Source organism: Mustela putorius, unplaced genomic scaffold (genome assembly GCF_011764305.1).
Source record: "Mustela putorius furo isolate JIRA1106 unplaced genomic scaffold, ASM1176430v1.1 tig00003863_pilon_pilon_pilon, whole genome shotgun sequence".
NCBI classification, from domain to species: domain Eukaryota; kingdom Metazoa; phylum Chordata; class Mammalia; order Carnivora; family Mustelidae; genus Mustela; species Mustela putorius.
In genome coordinates, this window is record NW_025422015.1 from 17,561,542 (window position 1) to 17,577,991 (window position 16,450).

A 16,450-nucleotide genomic window follows, 5' to 3' on the forward strand; every position below is an offset into this window, starting at 1 on the left:
TGTTACAGCAGAAGTGATGGCTTCTAGCTAGACTACTATATCTACTTTGAAGCTTAAGTTTTCCCCCAGGCATTAAATAGTCTTCTATAATTTAAATGGTATATATCTTTCAAACATTTAGAATACATTTTATTCCCTATTAAACTTTATAATATTGGAAATTTAGAGTAGTTTTTCAACTCACAACAAATATCCTTATAACTGAATTTTTTATTACATATTTAATGCTTTCCCTTAGGAAAAATTCATTGATGTATAATTATTGTGTCAACAGGTATGCTTAATTTTTTAAAATTTTACAATTTTGGTATATACTGACAAATTTTTTTTTTTAAAGATTTTATTTATTTATTTGACAGAGAGAAATCACAAGTAAATGGAGAGGCAGGCAGAGAGAGAGAGAGGGAAGCAGGCTCTCTGCTGAGCAGAGAGCCCGATGCGGGACTCGATCCCAGGACCCTGAGATCATGACCTGAGCCGAAGGCAGCGGCTTAACCCACTGAGCCACCCAGGCGCCCTATACTGACAAATTTTAGGCAAGAAATACTATACTAATTTACTTTGACAGTGTGTGAGAATTTTTAATTCCTATGGGTGGTATATTAATAATATATGACAGGGTTTTATTTCTCTTGTAACACAGCCTACATGCTATCTTAATCTCCAGGAGAATCCAGAAAATGTTAAAACTTTCTCCTAAGTACTACAGTCATTCTCATGGAATGCAATGAATCCTAGAAAAACAAATTATTAATTTTATTGGCATTCATATTTTGGTTAAAAACATATAAATATATATATATGTATACTATATATTGTAACATTCAAACACATGTAAGCCAAACTTTTCATTTTGGTTGATTTTGGCACATAGGAAGTCCTTAGTCAATTTTTATTGATTGGTTTGGGCATGTCTTGTTTTTTTTTTTTTTCTTTTTTTTAAGATTTTATTTATTTATCTGACAGACAGATCACAAGTAGGCAGAGAGGCAGACAGAGAGAGGAGGGGAAGCAGGCTCCCTGCTGAGCAGAGAGCCCGATGTAGGGCTCGATGTGGGGCTCGATGTGGGGCTTGATGTGGGGCTCGATCCCAGGACCCCGGGATCATGGCATGTCTTGTTTTTTGCATTTAAACTTTAATATCTTTAAGAGAAATTTCATGTTCTTTGGTTTTAGGAAAAAGGAAAGAATTTATTTGTTGGAAAATATTGCATATCTTGATATGAATTGAGAGAAAATAGAATATACAACTTCCTTCTTCTTCTGTGCTCTTTGTAGTGGGATATTCTACTTGTCTCTGAACAAACACAAAAACTTCTGAGACTTAAATGAGTCTAAGATTTAAAAATCATTTCTTTCCTTTATATGACTAGTTTTAAATATCAGCAGTCTGGGTGCATGTTTTTTCCATCTTAGAAGTACACCTGTACTTCTAGAGAGGTAAAAATGCCTTTTGATCACCAGCAGTGGTGTACTTGGAAATTTTCTGTTCTTCCTCCCATGTTGTAATTATTTAAGCCAACTAGTTAAGATTAATACTTGCTTGACTTTTGTTTCCATTCAGAGATACTTATTCTATTTAAAAAGTAAGACCCGGGATGCCTGGGTGACTCAAGTAGGTTAAGCATCTGACTCTTGGTTTTGACACAGGTCATGAAGTCATGAGTAGTGAGATGAGGCGCTGTGTCAGGCTCTGCGCTCCGCATGGAGTCTGCTTGAGGTTCTCTCTCTTGCCCCTCTCCCCACTCACACATATGCACATGGTCTCTCAAATAAATAAATAAGTCTTAAAAAAATAAAAACCTATTGTGAATTAAAAGTGACTGTTGTGCATTAAAAAAAGAAAAAGACCCTTAAACAGGTCACATAATCCTTAATATCCAGAAAAATGTACTTTTTCTTTCCTTTTGAAGCTTAACTTGTCATTTTAAGTTATGGAAAATTTCAAGCATGTATAAAAGCCAAGAAGAGTATACTATAATGCGTACAGCTGTGTCTGTCACCACTTTTGCTATTCCTATCTTTTAACAGTTAATAATTTAAGTGGGAATGTCTTTATCTTGGAATTGTAGTGTTTTTTTTTTTCTGTATAACCTTTTTTTTTGTATCATCAAATCATCATTCATTCAGTATGTAGCCCTTAAATTTTGCTTAATTTGATTTTTTAAAGTAAAGATTTCATTTTTCATGTTTGTGTCAAGCAATTTCTAGCAGTCACCAGGGTATTTATTTTCATTTTTTTTCTTCATGCTCCAAAATGTGATAATACTGAATATTGTTGCCTGTTGAGCAATTCGATGTAAGGAAATCCTTGGACAGAATCTAAAGTATCACCTTGAAAATACAGGGATATGCAAACGCTGAAGTCTTTTCAGATGTCGAAGTGTTTTTCAAAGGTTGATATTTAGTTTCATGCATATTCAGAAAAGTGTTCTTATTCTCTTTGAGCCAGCATTAGCATGCACAGCCACAGTCTCTGTTTTTCTTAATGTCTTAGTGCAATTGACATTCTTTACTTCATTTCTGCATCACTCTTGTGAAACTCACTATTTCAGTGTTTACCTAGATGGTCTCCTCTTTGCTTTGTATATTTTTCAGGCTTTTAAAAACCACTTTGAAAAATAGGTACAGGGCTTTTATGGGTTTTTTTAATTTTTTATTTTTTATAAACATGTATTTTTATCCTCAGGGGTACAGGGCTTTTATGTTTTAATTACCACTGTTTACACATGTGAACGAACACAAGCGCACAAACACACTCTCTCACATTTCTGGTAGATTGTTGAAAAGAGGGCACGGATTGCATGGAGCACTGGGTGTGGTGAAAAAATAATGAATACTGTTTTTCTGAAAATAAATAAATAGAAAAAATTAAAAAAAAACTAATACCACTAACAAAAATTAGGTAGTTACTAGGTGATTATATTGCTATGATAATTGCAGGAACATGTATCCAGAATTTCAGTACTATTTCTTTGAAAGGACGCAAGATGCGAAATGCACTGTGAGAGATAAAGTCAGAATTCAGTCAAAAAATGAATAAATAAATAAATAAATAAATAAAGTAAAAAAAAGAAAAGAAAAGAGGGATTTTTTAAAAAGACAAAGGCTACTATGGTAAAGGTAAGTTAAGCAAGGGAATGCAGTGGAGGGAGGGCAAAGAAAAGCAGAGTTACTTAAGCATTAAATCCTAATAACACAGCAAGCTACATTCTGGGGTGAAGGCCAGTGGAATATTTTTGCTTGCTCAGGCATCAGGGTTATGCAAACAGAAGCTGTTGCACATCCAGAGTTTCATGATTGAGGAAGTAAACTTGTACATTTGTTTTTTGTTTTTTTTTTTTAATTAGGTTCAAAAAGGCGTTTGAATCTGAGCCATCGTTACAGTCGGGAATTAATTATGCGGTCCTTCTCCTGGCAGCTGGGCATCAGTTTGAATCTTCCTTTGAGCTCCGGAAAGTTGGTAATTGCTGCTTGATATTTTACATGGAAGTCAAGAAACTGGAGCCAACTTGGTACAAAAAAAGAGAATCATTGACAGATAGACCCTTTGCTTTTTAGTTCTATAGGTTTTCTGTTACGGTATCTCCTTGTTTAGTGTTTCATATTATTGCACAGAATCCTGATATTGGGATGTAATTTGGTTTTTCCATTTATTTTGTCTGTTTCTAAAAACACCTTGGTTAATATTTATTGTTCCAGCACAAACTAATTTTGAAAATATGGGCTCTGCATTCAGCCTCAACTCCCAAATAAGGTAATATTTGGAACATCAGAAACATTTCCTGTTTTAGATTTAGAGGATGAGGAAGAGGAGGAAAAAAGGAGAAGTAGGAGAAGATGAAGAAAAGACCTCTGATATTTTCTATTTCTGATTCTCTTACATACCTTCAAGCACTGTGATTTCAGTGGTATTGGAGGTGAGCCTTCGAAAGCCCCCAAAACAGTAGGTCAAGCAGATGGCAGTCTTGGCAGTGATGAGTCTTCTGAGACACCATCTCTGAATTGTAGCCTTTGATAGAATGTGCTTTTATCCCTTTTATCTGTGGACATTAACTGATCTGCTCACCCCTCTTTGGAATTTGAAGATAGACTGCATCTTAGTGAATAAACTTTGTGGCTTTTTGTTTTCTGTTTTTGTTTTGTGCTTTTAGCTTTAATAACATTTTTTAAAGTTTTGCATATTAGGAAACTGTCTATGGTAGTGAGATTTTGCCGTCTTTCAGAGAATCTTTCCAACACTTTTGGAGTCATTACTACAGACCTAGAACTATTATGCCATATTTTTCATAAAGGAAAAAAAGCGATCTTAGTGAATCTATAAATTGTAGAAGAACCTTTTCCTTCTGTTAAGATTTTTTAACTAGAGACTGTTTCTGTTTAATTTTTCTTCCAGAAAAATTAGTCCTAGACTTTTTTTTTTTTTACATCATTTGGGAAGGGCTTATAAATGTGTAATGTTCTGGGAAATCCTTTACAGCAAAGTTTGAGTATTAAATAATTTTTGAGAGGATCCCAACTAAAAGAATGATAAAATACTGGTTGCTGCTGGATTTCACTGTTATTTAATGCACAGAGCTTTATTTGAAATAATTTTTTCAGTTGGTAAATGAAATCAGAGAAAATACGTGGCAACTTGTACTCAGGACCAGTGAAAAAAAAATTTGTATCTGAGTTTGATTTTCAAACTCTACATAAGCCAAAATTCTTCAAGTACTAGTGAGCTAAAAATAATTTGTACTGCTATATTCTTGAACTTAAGGTCAAATTTTATTAAGGCCTCCAGATCATTATAGGAATTGACACTGATTTGCATGTGTTGATGGAGCAGTAACACAGTGGCTTGAAAATGTACCTCCTCCGAATTGTCATTTTTAAGTTAAGTACAGTTTAAAATGATCAGCACTCAGCTAAGAGAGTAGATCTCATTGCAAAAAAGAAATGATAATTATGTGATGTGATGAAAGTATTAGCTAACACCATGGTGGTAACCATTTTACAGTATGTAAGTGTATCAAAGAAACACATTTTACACCTTAAACTTTCAAGATGTTATAATTAAATGTATATTACAATAAAGCTGAGGGAAAAGAATGGTCAGCACTCTGAGATTTGAGGCACTATGAATAATACAACTTTGTAAGAAAATGTACCTTACTTTTTTTTTTCCAAAAAGAACTCATTCATAATATATGTTAAGCAAGCATTTGGAAACATATAAGTTGAATTTTAAATTTTGGAAAATGCAAAAACATACACAGACTGAAAATGTGACTTTTTAGGTTTCTGAAACACTGTGACATGCACTCCAAATTATATGTCCTTTATAACTAAAATGCAATTAAAACTCACTACTTTAGATTCTACTCTATAATAAATTATGCTCATCATCATAGGCTGACCTTAAGTTCATTTTTTATGGCAAAATAGAATTAAAATGATTTACAAGGAAAAACATTAAATAAATTAAATAATGTAATATTAGTTAATAGTATATAATAAAAAGATTAATAAATAACACATTTTCCATGTTTTATTTATTTTTTAAAGATTTATTTTATTTATTTATTTGACAGAGAGAGAGAGAGAGATCACAAATAGGCAGAGAGGCAGGCAGAGAGAGAGAAGGAAGCAGGCTCTCGGCCAAGCAGTGAGCCCAACACAGGGCTCGATCCCAACAACCTGGGATCATGACCCCTGCAGATGCTTAACCCACTGAGCCACCCAGGCACCCCACATTTTGCATATTTTAAAGATATACTTTTAAAAAGTATTTCAAATTTCAAATTTCCCAGTAATTGTATCTTCTTCTATTCTTTCTCTTGGCCCCCTGCAAGTGTACAAATTAGCTTGAACTGTGAGTTCCCTTTAGTAATCAGACTTTTTAAAAAATAAGATCCCTTCTTCAGGTGCATTTTGAAATTTTGATTTATTTATAAAAAGTAAGCAATTAAAAATTAAGATACCAAAAGATAACCACTAAATTGAAGCATCTAAACATACCATCTTAAGTTTAAGACCTCTATGGTAAGACCTGATTCTTAGTTCTCCTTGCCTACGCCCAAAGACTCTCAATTCTAGTTGTGTGAGTGTCTGAGATTAAGACTCTTTCATGATCTATGTTTCACTTTCCCAGTTTTTGGAAAAGCATTAATGTTTAGACTACTTAAAACACAGAACCACATCTTACATGTTCTTCCTCTTTTCAGCTTCACAAGACTTAAAATTAATATTCAGATGTTAGCCTAATAACAGATGATTTTCCCATCTTCTGGGGACTTTTTCAACTATGAGACATTTTATGGGAGAGAGTCAGAATTATAGGTTTGGGTCCCCAACAATAATGATGGTGTAATGAAAGAACATTTTGCTTGGGATTGAGACAAACCACTATTTGAATCTCATTTTCAGGGAGCAATAAAAATGAAATCTGTATTACTGAATATGAAAGTCCATGATTCTATAAAGATAATTTTAAAAAGGAAATCAAAACAAAAACAAAATCCATCACCAACTACAGAACAAATCATTTGTCCTGTATGGAGGTGACCAATTGCTCAGATACTTGGAAATTATAGGGAAGAAATTCGGTACCTTCCCTTCTTTTTCAAGAGCTATTATAGCTTGTCTAGTTAATGAGGTAGACCCTCTTCTTAAAGTATGCTTCATACTAAATGTATTATTCCAAAAGAGAACATATCTTCAAGAGAATTCTAGTTAATGAAGTAGAACCATAAGGCTCACAATGATAGTGATGTTGAAATAATGATTCTGGCAAGGGTCATCAATCAGAACTAATATCATTAAGTGAAAATGTTAATTTCTTTAAATTTCATTTTACCATATTTACCTGATACCAAAGCTCCCTCACAGGTTGCTTGTTAGTTGCAAAGGACAAATGTACCTGCACAGTCCATTCTATATATGCCCTCCAGAGATCTGGCCCTCAGTGATCCAGTCAACATCCCTAACAGTGAGATGGCCCAGTCGTGCCTCTTCCTGCGATGAACAGGGGGTAAAGCAACATCTCCAGTAAAACAGTCTCGCCAAAAATGTTTAACCCAAATTGTAAGCTCTAATGTCCAGCTGATAGGAATTGCAGTAGATATAAAAATAAGTCAAACAACACAAACATGTGACACATTCACGCCAAGGTGAAAGCTAAATGTCACCCTTTTAATACGAACTTCCGGCATGCAAGAGTAAGTAAACCTGAAATTTTCTTTTAAACTTTTACTGTAATTTTCTGATCATACATTTTCATAGCCCCTATTTAAATGTTTGACGTGATTTGCTACTAGAGCAATCCTTGGTTCATTTCCTGCAAGCATGACACATAAAAATAGCTCATTTTCAGATGAAGTTAGTAGAAATACCCATTTTTACTATCTCATTTTCCCTCTACACTTTCTTCTTTCCCTTGTATTTGTTGGATTTTTAAAAAAATTATTATACTCAGATAGGAGCTCATGGATGTTGTTGCATACCTGGGTATGATTTTTTTCATCTTACGAAATTTTTAGGAACAAAGCCATTCTCTTTCTGACTTATCACAAAATGTGAAGGATTCCCAAATGGACTTTTCTTGAAATACTCAGGGCCTAAATGTATTATATCATAAAAAGTAGCATTAAGTTTTTAAGGCTTATTTTGTTTTGTTAAAGTATAATTTTCCAAAAATTTTTATAGTCTCAGGAAATATAAAATATTACACCTGGAAAGATTTTTGGGGGTGCCTGGGTAGCTCAGCTGACTGAGTATCTGACTCTTAATTTTGGCTCAGGTCATATCTCAGGGTTGTGAGATCGAGCCCCCCATGGGGCTCCACACTTAGATGGGAGTCTGCTTGGTATTCTCTCTCTCCCTCTGCCCCACCCTCTGTGCTCTCTCTCTCTGTGTCTAAAAAATAAATAACATAAATCTTTTTAAAATATTTTTTATGTAACTCTGTTAATATGGAAAACAGTAAGGATATGTGTAGTTCAAAGTACGTTTTAGAAGCTGAGGTATTCATAGACAATTTAACAAACGTTTCTGAGTTTGATTGGAAAAAAAGAACTAGTTCAGGCCCATAGGTCATAAATCTTAGGGATTATCTGTTTTACTAAACAGAAAGTATTTGAATCTCTACTAAACCAAAACATGCAAGTTAACAAGTAAACTTCTCTAAATCTGAGATCTTTAATGAATAGTAAACAGTGAAATTAACTTGTTACACTTTACGTAGACAGTCCTTAAGTGTGGCCTGATGCCCCTGTGAAGTATTGAGATGACATGGCCCATCTATTTTACCTTGGCCTCAAATCTCAGATAATTTTCCTGATTCTTTAATGTTGTAAAAGCTAGAGGCACTTAACAATTCTACAAGGATATATTCTCTTTAAGCAAACAAAGGATTACAAATGCAAAAATAAGACAGGGTAGAGTAGAGTAGAAACAAAAATTTATAATGAAATGCAAAACACCAGGAAGAATCAAAACCATCTTGAAGAATGAAATTGGGAGGATTTACATTCCCTAACTTTCAAGTCTCATTATAAAGCAACAGTAATCAAACAGTACTGTCAGTTTCCTTATTTCCTTAACTTTAAAGTGTCTAATTATTCTTGCATATTTGTAGCATTTTACTCTTGCAAAATATATATACTATATACTTTTATACTGCAAATGAGTGATAGATCGTGTTGCATGTTTCCATTTCAAGCAACTAAAGAATTTATGATATTATAAGGGAAGCAAGGTGCTTTCATAACAAGATATTACCACCTTTTGATTTATGCATATGAAATGCAAGCATACATCAAAATTCAGGAATGATGGACACCAAAGTGGCATTTATCTTTGGATCTTCAAAATAAAGGGAATTTTTTTTTCCACAATGAACGTAAGCCACTGTTATAATTCAAACTTAAAGCGATTTGAATCTAAAAGGAGGAATGAAAACTTAATTTTGTTTTTTAATGAAAAGTCTGCTCTGCCTTGGTGCTGTGTGTTTGTAACATTATGCTTCCTGATGATCTTCTAGGGGTGAAGCTGAGTAGCCTCCTTGGCAAAAAAGGAAACTTAGAAAAACTTCAGAGCTACTGGGAAGTTGGATTTTTTCTGGGTGCCAGTGTCCTGGCCAATGACCACATGAGAGTCATCCAAGCATCTGAAAAGCTTTTTAAACTGAAGACACCAGCATGGTAATAGTAAACTCTTAGGTGTTTGAGCAAATACTTTTAATAAACAACACTTATCACTTATTTCCAAATTGTTATATTTGTTGAACTGACAATTAGATGATTTTGTTTGCTTACAGAATGAAATGCAGAATTTAGAGGGAAAACTGTGTTTATAAATGTGTTGCGTCTAGGTTCTGATGATTTTGGATGCAGGTGATGTTCTCTGGCCTTCGGCTTAGCCTTGTCATGACACTGACCCACCACGAGCCCAGGTTGGCCAGTGGTCCCCACAGGAAGCCAAATTTGACACCTGTCCATTGATTCGGTATTTTGACAATTTTCCATGTCAGCCTCCCACGTTTCTGCCCCAAACACACACCCTTTGTTCTCTTTATGGCCCTGTCTCAGTTCCGGGGTTCTTATTCTTGATTTTCACTTCTCTTGCTTAAGGCTTATTCGCGCCATTGAATGTTTCATCTATGTGTGTTTTTCTAATTTCATCTTGTTCTTGGAGTGCCCCCAAGTCTCATCCTTCTGTCTGTGGTAATTGAAGAGATGAAAGCACTTAGGAGTGCCCTTAGGACTATTTTGGAAAACAATGCTGATTTTATTATACATCCCAGGTAATGATTACTAGCTGTAAAGGCTTTAAAAGGTTTACCATGGTATCAAGAAAGGCTCAGGTTGGCTCAGAGCCTGCTGCTACTGACTTGTTTTCATCAGACAAACTACTTCAGGACATGCTTCCCCAAGTAGGTTCCTATGGCTCCCCATAGAATTTCCTCACATTCAGGTCTTCTCATTGGCAAACCCTCCCCAGTGTCACACCATAGGGATCCTTCTAAAATTCATGTCTGACCCTGACCCTTCCCCCTTGCCACAGAAATCCTTACTACATTAAAGGAGTTTAACGGCTCTTCACTGTCTAGAGTATAAAGTCCACCTTCTTGGCTTAGGGAACAATGTTTGTCTTTAGTCACTCCAGACTCAGATCATGTCACATGCCCCCAATTACGTGGCTCTCTAGTCACACAGAACGGTCCAGACTGTGGCTTCGTGCGCACACTGCACGTGCCTCTTCTGGCCTTCTTCCTCACCTGTGGACACTCCTAGATCACCTCCACACGCAAACCAGACCCTGACCTAAAACCCTTTCCTGCCTGCATCCAGATAGAAGCACGCATGTGATTAGTTCATCTTATGAAATCTGCTTTTGTATTTCTCTCATTTTTAAATCATATTTCTCTAGCGAGTGACTAGTCGTATCTCTGCACAGTTGTAGCCCGATTGAGATGTAGGTCGCTTTGCTGTGTACCTTTCACATTTCTATCTCGTCAGCAGTCTGTGCTACATAGGGACAAAGCTGTGCTCCCCGTTGGGTGTCTACAGTCGGTGTTTGACAAGGAATGAAATAAATGAATCAGTCAATGCGTGTGTTGCATGCAGCCTCTTTTGTCATTGCTTTACAATGATCATCATGATGGTATTGAAGGGGATGGAAAGAGCTCTGGTTTGAGGTGTCCCAGCTTCTGTTGACAACAGAGAGAACATTATTTTATGCAATAGTAATAACAACCGCAAAACCTTGCCTTAAGTTCCCATTCACTTACTGTTAATTTCCATGTTTATAGTTTACAACCCAGTATCTCATATAATTATCATGCTTCCTCATTTTTTCTTAGCTTTTTCCTTTGAGGCACCATCTGTCTTGTTAGGTTGGAGGATATTTGTATAACATATAAGCTAAGTTGCTTCACAGCAAAATAATGATCTCTTATGAACGGTCTATTTAGAAAAGCTTTCTCAAGGAAGCATATTTTAAAACAAGTGTGTTAACCACTCCCTTGAAGAGGATAGGCATTATTTTAAAAGGCATGTTTTCAGTTGATGTACCATCCAGCCCAAGCAATTTGAGCTCTATACCCCTCAACAGACTCATCTTTAAAATGGGGATAAAACAGCTTACTTTATTGGTACACCTGGGTGGCTCAGTCACTTAAGCAGCCGACTCTGGATTTCAGCTCAAGTTGTGGTCTCAGGGCACTAACTTGGAGCCCGGCATCCAGCTCTGCACTCAGTATAGGGTCTGCTTGCCTTTCCCCCTACCCCTCCCACTCAGGCTCTCTCCCTTTTCTCTCTCAAATAAGCAAATCTTTTTTTCTTTTTTTTAAAGCCCACTTTATTGAATTTCTGTAAGATTTAAATGAGAGAATGTGTATGAAAGTGCATGACATGTCACAAATAGTGAATAATGTTTGGTGAAATCTGGATGCGTAAATACTAAAATCATATTTAGATCTGCCTGTTATGTGTCTTATATCTTTTCATTTTTTAGGTACCTCAAGTCGATTGTAGAGACAATTTTGATATATAAGCATTTTGTGAAACTAACTACAGAGCAGCCTGTGGCCAAGCAGGAGCTCGTGGACTTCTGGATGGACTTCTTGGTCGAGGCCACAAAGACCAATGTTACTGTCGTTAGGTTTCCAGTGAGTACTCTTCATTTAGCTTAACTTTAGCTGTACTTCTCGTTTGCTTCTTTTATTTAAAGAACATTTTTGCACGTGATTCTAACAGTACAAGTGTTACTTTTTTTAAAAATAACTTCTCAAACTCGGGGACGTGAGATACATTTTTATGTTTTTGCCGTGGAATTTGGTGATTTCTTTCGATAAGTTGTGAAGCATGCTTTCCAAGAAGAGATTGTCTCTTGCTTAGCCTCAGTCAGTCAACACATCGCTTCAGACCAGACCCAAGGTTGCTGTTAATTCCTACGACAGTTGTGTGAACATTGTCATCAGTGTTGACACCATTACTGTGGTGAGAAGTGTTGTTACTCACCTCGGTCATTATTCCCTCTCTACTGCTCATTACCCACATGGGTCAGAGTTAGATGGAGTGTCCTCAGTTCCCAGTCACATTTTACAATCCTTAGATCGTGAGAAATGATGACTCATAGGTTCCGATTTGCTGCGCAGGTTGGCTAGATATAGATACAGATATATGTATAGTAGACACACACACACTTTCAAAAATACATTGCTCATCTTCTCAGCTGGTGCCTTTCCCATCCTGATCATTCTCAGAATACCGCCCAAAGCAGTATACACTTTAGCATCCAATTCAAGAGCCACTGACAAGTCACTGTGTGCCCTCAGCTCTTCCCACGTCCAAGTGATGCCATCAGTCTCTCTGTGTGAGCTCTCGGGTCCAATCCTCCATACTCAGGTGGTGACAACCCTCAGTTCTTTTTCTAAGATCTTGTTCCCTAATTCTTGTTTATAGGATCATCTGTTTCATTTAATTAAATCCATTGCTGGCATTAACAGGCTTTCTTTACTCTCCCTTCCCAATGAAGCCTTCAGCTCAGCAGGATCTTCAGCTGAAAAGCCTTTCAAACTAAAAACACTTTGTTTTCCAGCCTAGAGAATGTGTAGCCTAGGAAAATACTTGTCTCTCAGTGAGCTGGCAGCGTGCCCACAGCTGGGGCTCTGATGGGAGCAAATACCGTGAAAGAAGACAGCGCAGAACTGTCTGTATTGAGTTGACTGTTGACTTGATCGACTAGAAAATTGGTGATGAAAGGAAACCACTCCTCTTAGCTATTCTGAGCTCATTTAAATTAGTTTAGTATGAATTTGTCTGTCATACTATGAATGTCAAAAAATAAAACCAGCAGATATTAAGAAGTTAGAAGAATATAGAAATATACTCCAGATAAGAGAGGCTTTCTTAAGCAAGAAAGGGACCTGTAAGCCCTAAAGGCAAATATTGACCAATTTGAGTCATTAAAAATCCTAATTTTTGTTCAATAAAGAGCATCACGGACATGGCAAATTCTAGAGAGGGAGAAGGTATTTAATACGAATTCAGCAAAGTTATCGATTTGCCTCATAGGCAAAAAGAAAAAAAAACAACTACTAATTGGTAAGAAAAAAAATGGGCAAATCATATGAAAAGATAATTAACCTCATTAGGTAGTCAAAACATGCAAATTAAAATTAGACATCATTGTAACTGTGCCATTTTGCACACATGTGCATAAATCTGTAGTATCAGTTCCCTGAAGTAGAATTGATTGAGATTGCCATGTTGCCCTCCATAGGGATTGTATCAGTTGGCATCCTCACTGGCAACATACGAGACTTACCACTTTCCTAAAGTCTCTCCCCAGAAAGTATGTTTATCATATTTGTACTTTAGCTAAACTTACAGATGAAAAAATGGTAAATTGGGATCATTTTAATTAGTATTTCTCTGATTACGTGTGGGGTTGTGCATATGATTGTGTTTGTGTTTAAAAAACCACTTGGTGATTAAAAAAATAATAATAATTTGTTGCCTACATTTAAAAAATAAGAGTTAGATCATCAGTGCTGGCTATAAAGGGTATTGGTATTGGTATAAATAACTATAAAATTTGAATAGATATATATAAAATACTGTTTCTAGACATTAAATAGCGATTATCACAGGGTTGTGATCCGTGGGCAGGGAGGCACTTGAGGTGAGTGCCGCCTCACCTACTTTTTTTTCCCTTAAGGCCTTTTTCTGGCTGCCACACCAGGAAGTGGAGCCCCAGCAGGGTGCGGCTCTCTCTCTGGGCAGAGCAGGCTGGAGGAGTGTTTGGGACTCTAAGACAGGTGGAATATGAGAAGCAGGGTGTTGGAGAAGGCGGAGTCTTAAAGAGTGAATCCCAAAATTCTGCCTGGGAATTTCCCTTGAGCCACAGAGCAACTCCTAGACAGTGTGAGCAAGGGGTAAGCACAGCATGAATAAACACAACTAACTACTGGTTCCAGTATTTGACCAAAATTGGGTTTTAGATGAAACCTATGTGGCTTATGTAAACCTTATCAAGGTAAATCCCCTTGCTAGTTAGAAGATCAGGACCAGAAGTGGTAGAGAGCATTCTCTGGAAGGTCGAGAGCTGAGCAGATATCCCATAACTTAAACAATGCAGGAGGAGTAAGATGTTGGACTTTGGGTCTAGCCAGAATGATGAGATCTTGATGAATACCCCAGGGATTTAGAGGAGACAGAGAAAATCCATGCCCTAAGAGTAAAGGCAAAAATAAAAGACCCATCCTAACAAAGCTGTGATACAACTAAGCCTCCATAGAATGAAGTTGATGCATTAAAAGTTTGACTGCTAGCTAGGGGGCAGGGGTAGGGAAACCTCTGGAAAGGTGCAGTTCAGAGCCTCTGCATTGGGTCAGACACAATCAAAGATTACTGGACATTCTAAGAAGCAGAAAAAAAAAAAGTGGCCGACAACAAAGAGCTTAAAGAGCCCATAGAGGCGGGCCCAGAAGTGATTCACATATTGAAGTTACCTGATGAGAACTTCAAATAACTGTAATTACCATGTTAAAGAAGACAGAGGAAAAGATAGACAAAATACATGAAAAGATAGAGTATTTCAACTGAAAATAAAGTTTATTTAAAAAGTCAGATGAAAAATAAGGAGAGTTCACATAAAAATCTAGATTTTCATCTATTGGAAAATTAAAGGGACTGGCAGTTGGACTGCCTTTTTCAGAAGCAGCAACCTACTAAGTCACCTATCTGTATGCTGCCATTCTAGACATTGATTATAGTCCCACCCTTCTTGCTTCACTCATCTGCCTTTCTCACTGGGCCCGCTTCCTGCATTTGGGGAGCAATTTGCTCCCTGTGTTCTACTGCATAGAGAAAGGCAGGTGTCTAGTACCTGTGGTGCCATGTCAGTCACTAACCCATTGCATCCTCAGGGTGCATCCTTAGCTCATACTTACAAAGGCCACAGTAGGTCTTGATTAGGGATGATAACATTTTCCTTCTTTTAAAGTAGATCTGGTTAAAACCAAGATTACTTATATTAGAAAATATTTTATTTGATTGCTTCTATTTATTTCACTACCATATCCATTCTCATTCCTCAAAGAAATAACAGTGACACTGGGTAAAAGAAGACAGACCAAAGTTTCTTTGCAAAATGATTTAAATAGTCCCCTCACTTATTATTATTATTTGGGTTTAGTTCCATTGATTCTTTTTTCTCACTTCTCTTCTCTGTGTATTTTCTTTCCTTCCTATGTTGAAAAGTTAGGGGACCATCAACCACTCACCCCAGGTGAGGTGAGAGGAAGTGGAGTGTGATGTTTCTGCGGACTCTTGTAGAAGCTGAGACATGTAACTATTTAATTTCTACCCTGTATAGTTTATAGGTCTTATTGCCCTCCTTCCTACTTCAGATACAAGGTATTAGATGTTCATTTTTTTTTTTAATTTTTAGCCATCGATTTTAATGTTACCAGTAGAAAAGTTTAGGAACTAAAAGCAAGAATGTTCATACTTTCAAGTGAGTTTTATCTAACTGTTTTTGTCAAATTACCTCCTCTTCCACCCCCTTCTCTCGGTCTTTCTGTGACCTCTGTAATGTATGCGATGAATTCCTCCCATTTTTGTGATTTCAAGGGCAGCTCAAAGGGCTGAACAAAGGTTAATGATAATTACAACCAATCTTGACATAAGAAAACATAGGTCAGATTTTATCTGTTAGAAACATGGAAACAATGCTAAAGACATAAATTTTAGAAGAGGAGATAACCTGGTCCTATGCTTTTCTAGTGTTAAATTCTGTGCCCACATGATTAGGGAACAAGGTATATTCTCATTTGTGAGTACAGTGACTTGGATGCTATTTTGGAAGACCTGCCTTTTATTCCCTATTATTCATCTTGTTTCACCAACCCTGGGATACTCAGATTTGAGAGCACCAGTTCTGCCAAGATTTTTTGAAAATTTGTTTCCATTATTAATCAGCACCACTTCACTGTCTGTTGATTGGAATTTGGGCCTTGATTCTCCTGGTATGTTCCTTAATCAGAATGTGTTCCCCAATGGGCTCTTCTTGTGCTTTATTTGTGGTCTCTTCTATCTTATTTTCATAACTGGAGCCTGACTGAGAATTAAACCCTTATGTTTGTTTGTTTTTTAATAATCAAAAGTGAAGAAAATTTTGTTTTCTTAATCCCCTTTCTGTAGTTATCTGTACCCTAATTTAAATAAATTTTACTCTTGTGGTAAATATAGCATAAAATCAGTACACTGTGTTTGCAGCAGATAGCCGAGAGTCAGGTGGCCAATCCACATACCTTCTCACTCAGATTGTGTGTTAGCTTACTCTGTATTGTGAGTTCATAATCCCTTGCTGATGAAGTCTTCTGAAGAGTTTTCCTCCACTTTTATTTGGTCAACTTGCTTCATGTAAGATTCTTTCTAAAAGCCAATTTTCTTGCATT

At 36.4% G+C, this 16,450-nt stretch overlaps 1 protein-coding gene across 2 annotated transcripts in view; it reads left to right on the forward strand.

Moving 5' to 3' along the window:
* MAP3K5 (mitogen-activated protein kinase kinase kinase 5) overlaps positions 1-16,450 on the forward strand; it is a 199,889-nt gene that overhangs the window by 100,795 nt on the left and 82,644 nt on the right. For both annotated transcript variants that reach the window (XM_004740273.3, XM_045066319.1), the window contains exons 8-10: positions 3,351-3,463; positions 9,026-9,185; positions 11,500-11,653. In XM_004740273.3, the coding sequence (XP_004740330.1) occupies positions 3,351-3,463; positions 9,026-9,185; positions 11,500-11,653 (427 nt within the window). The remainder of the gene's footprint in view (positions 1-3,350; positions 3,464-9,025; positions 9,186-11,499; positions 11,654-16,450) is intronic.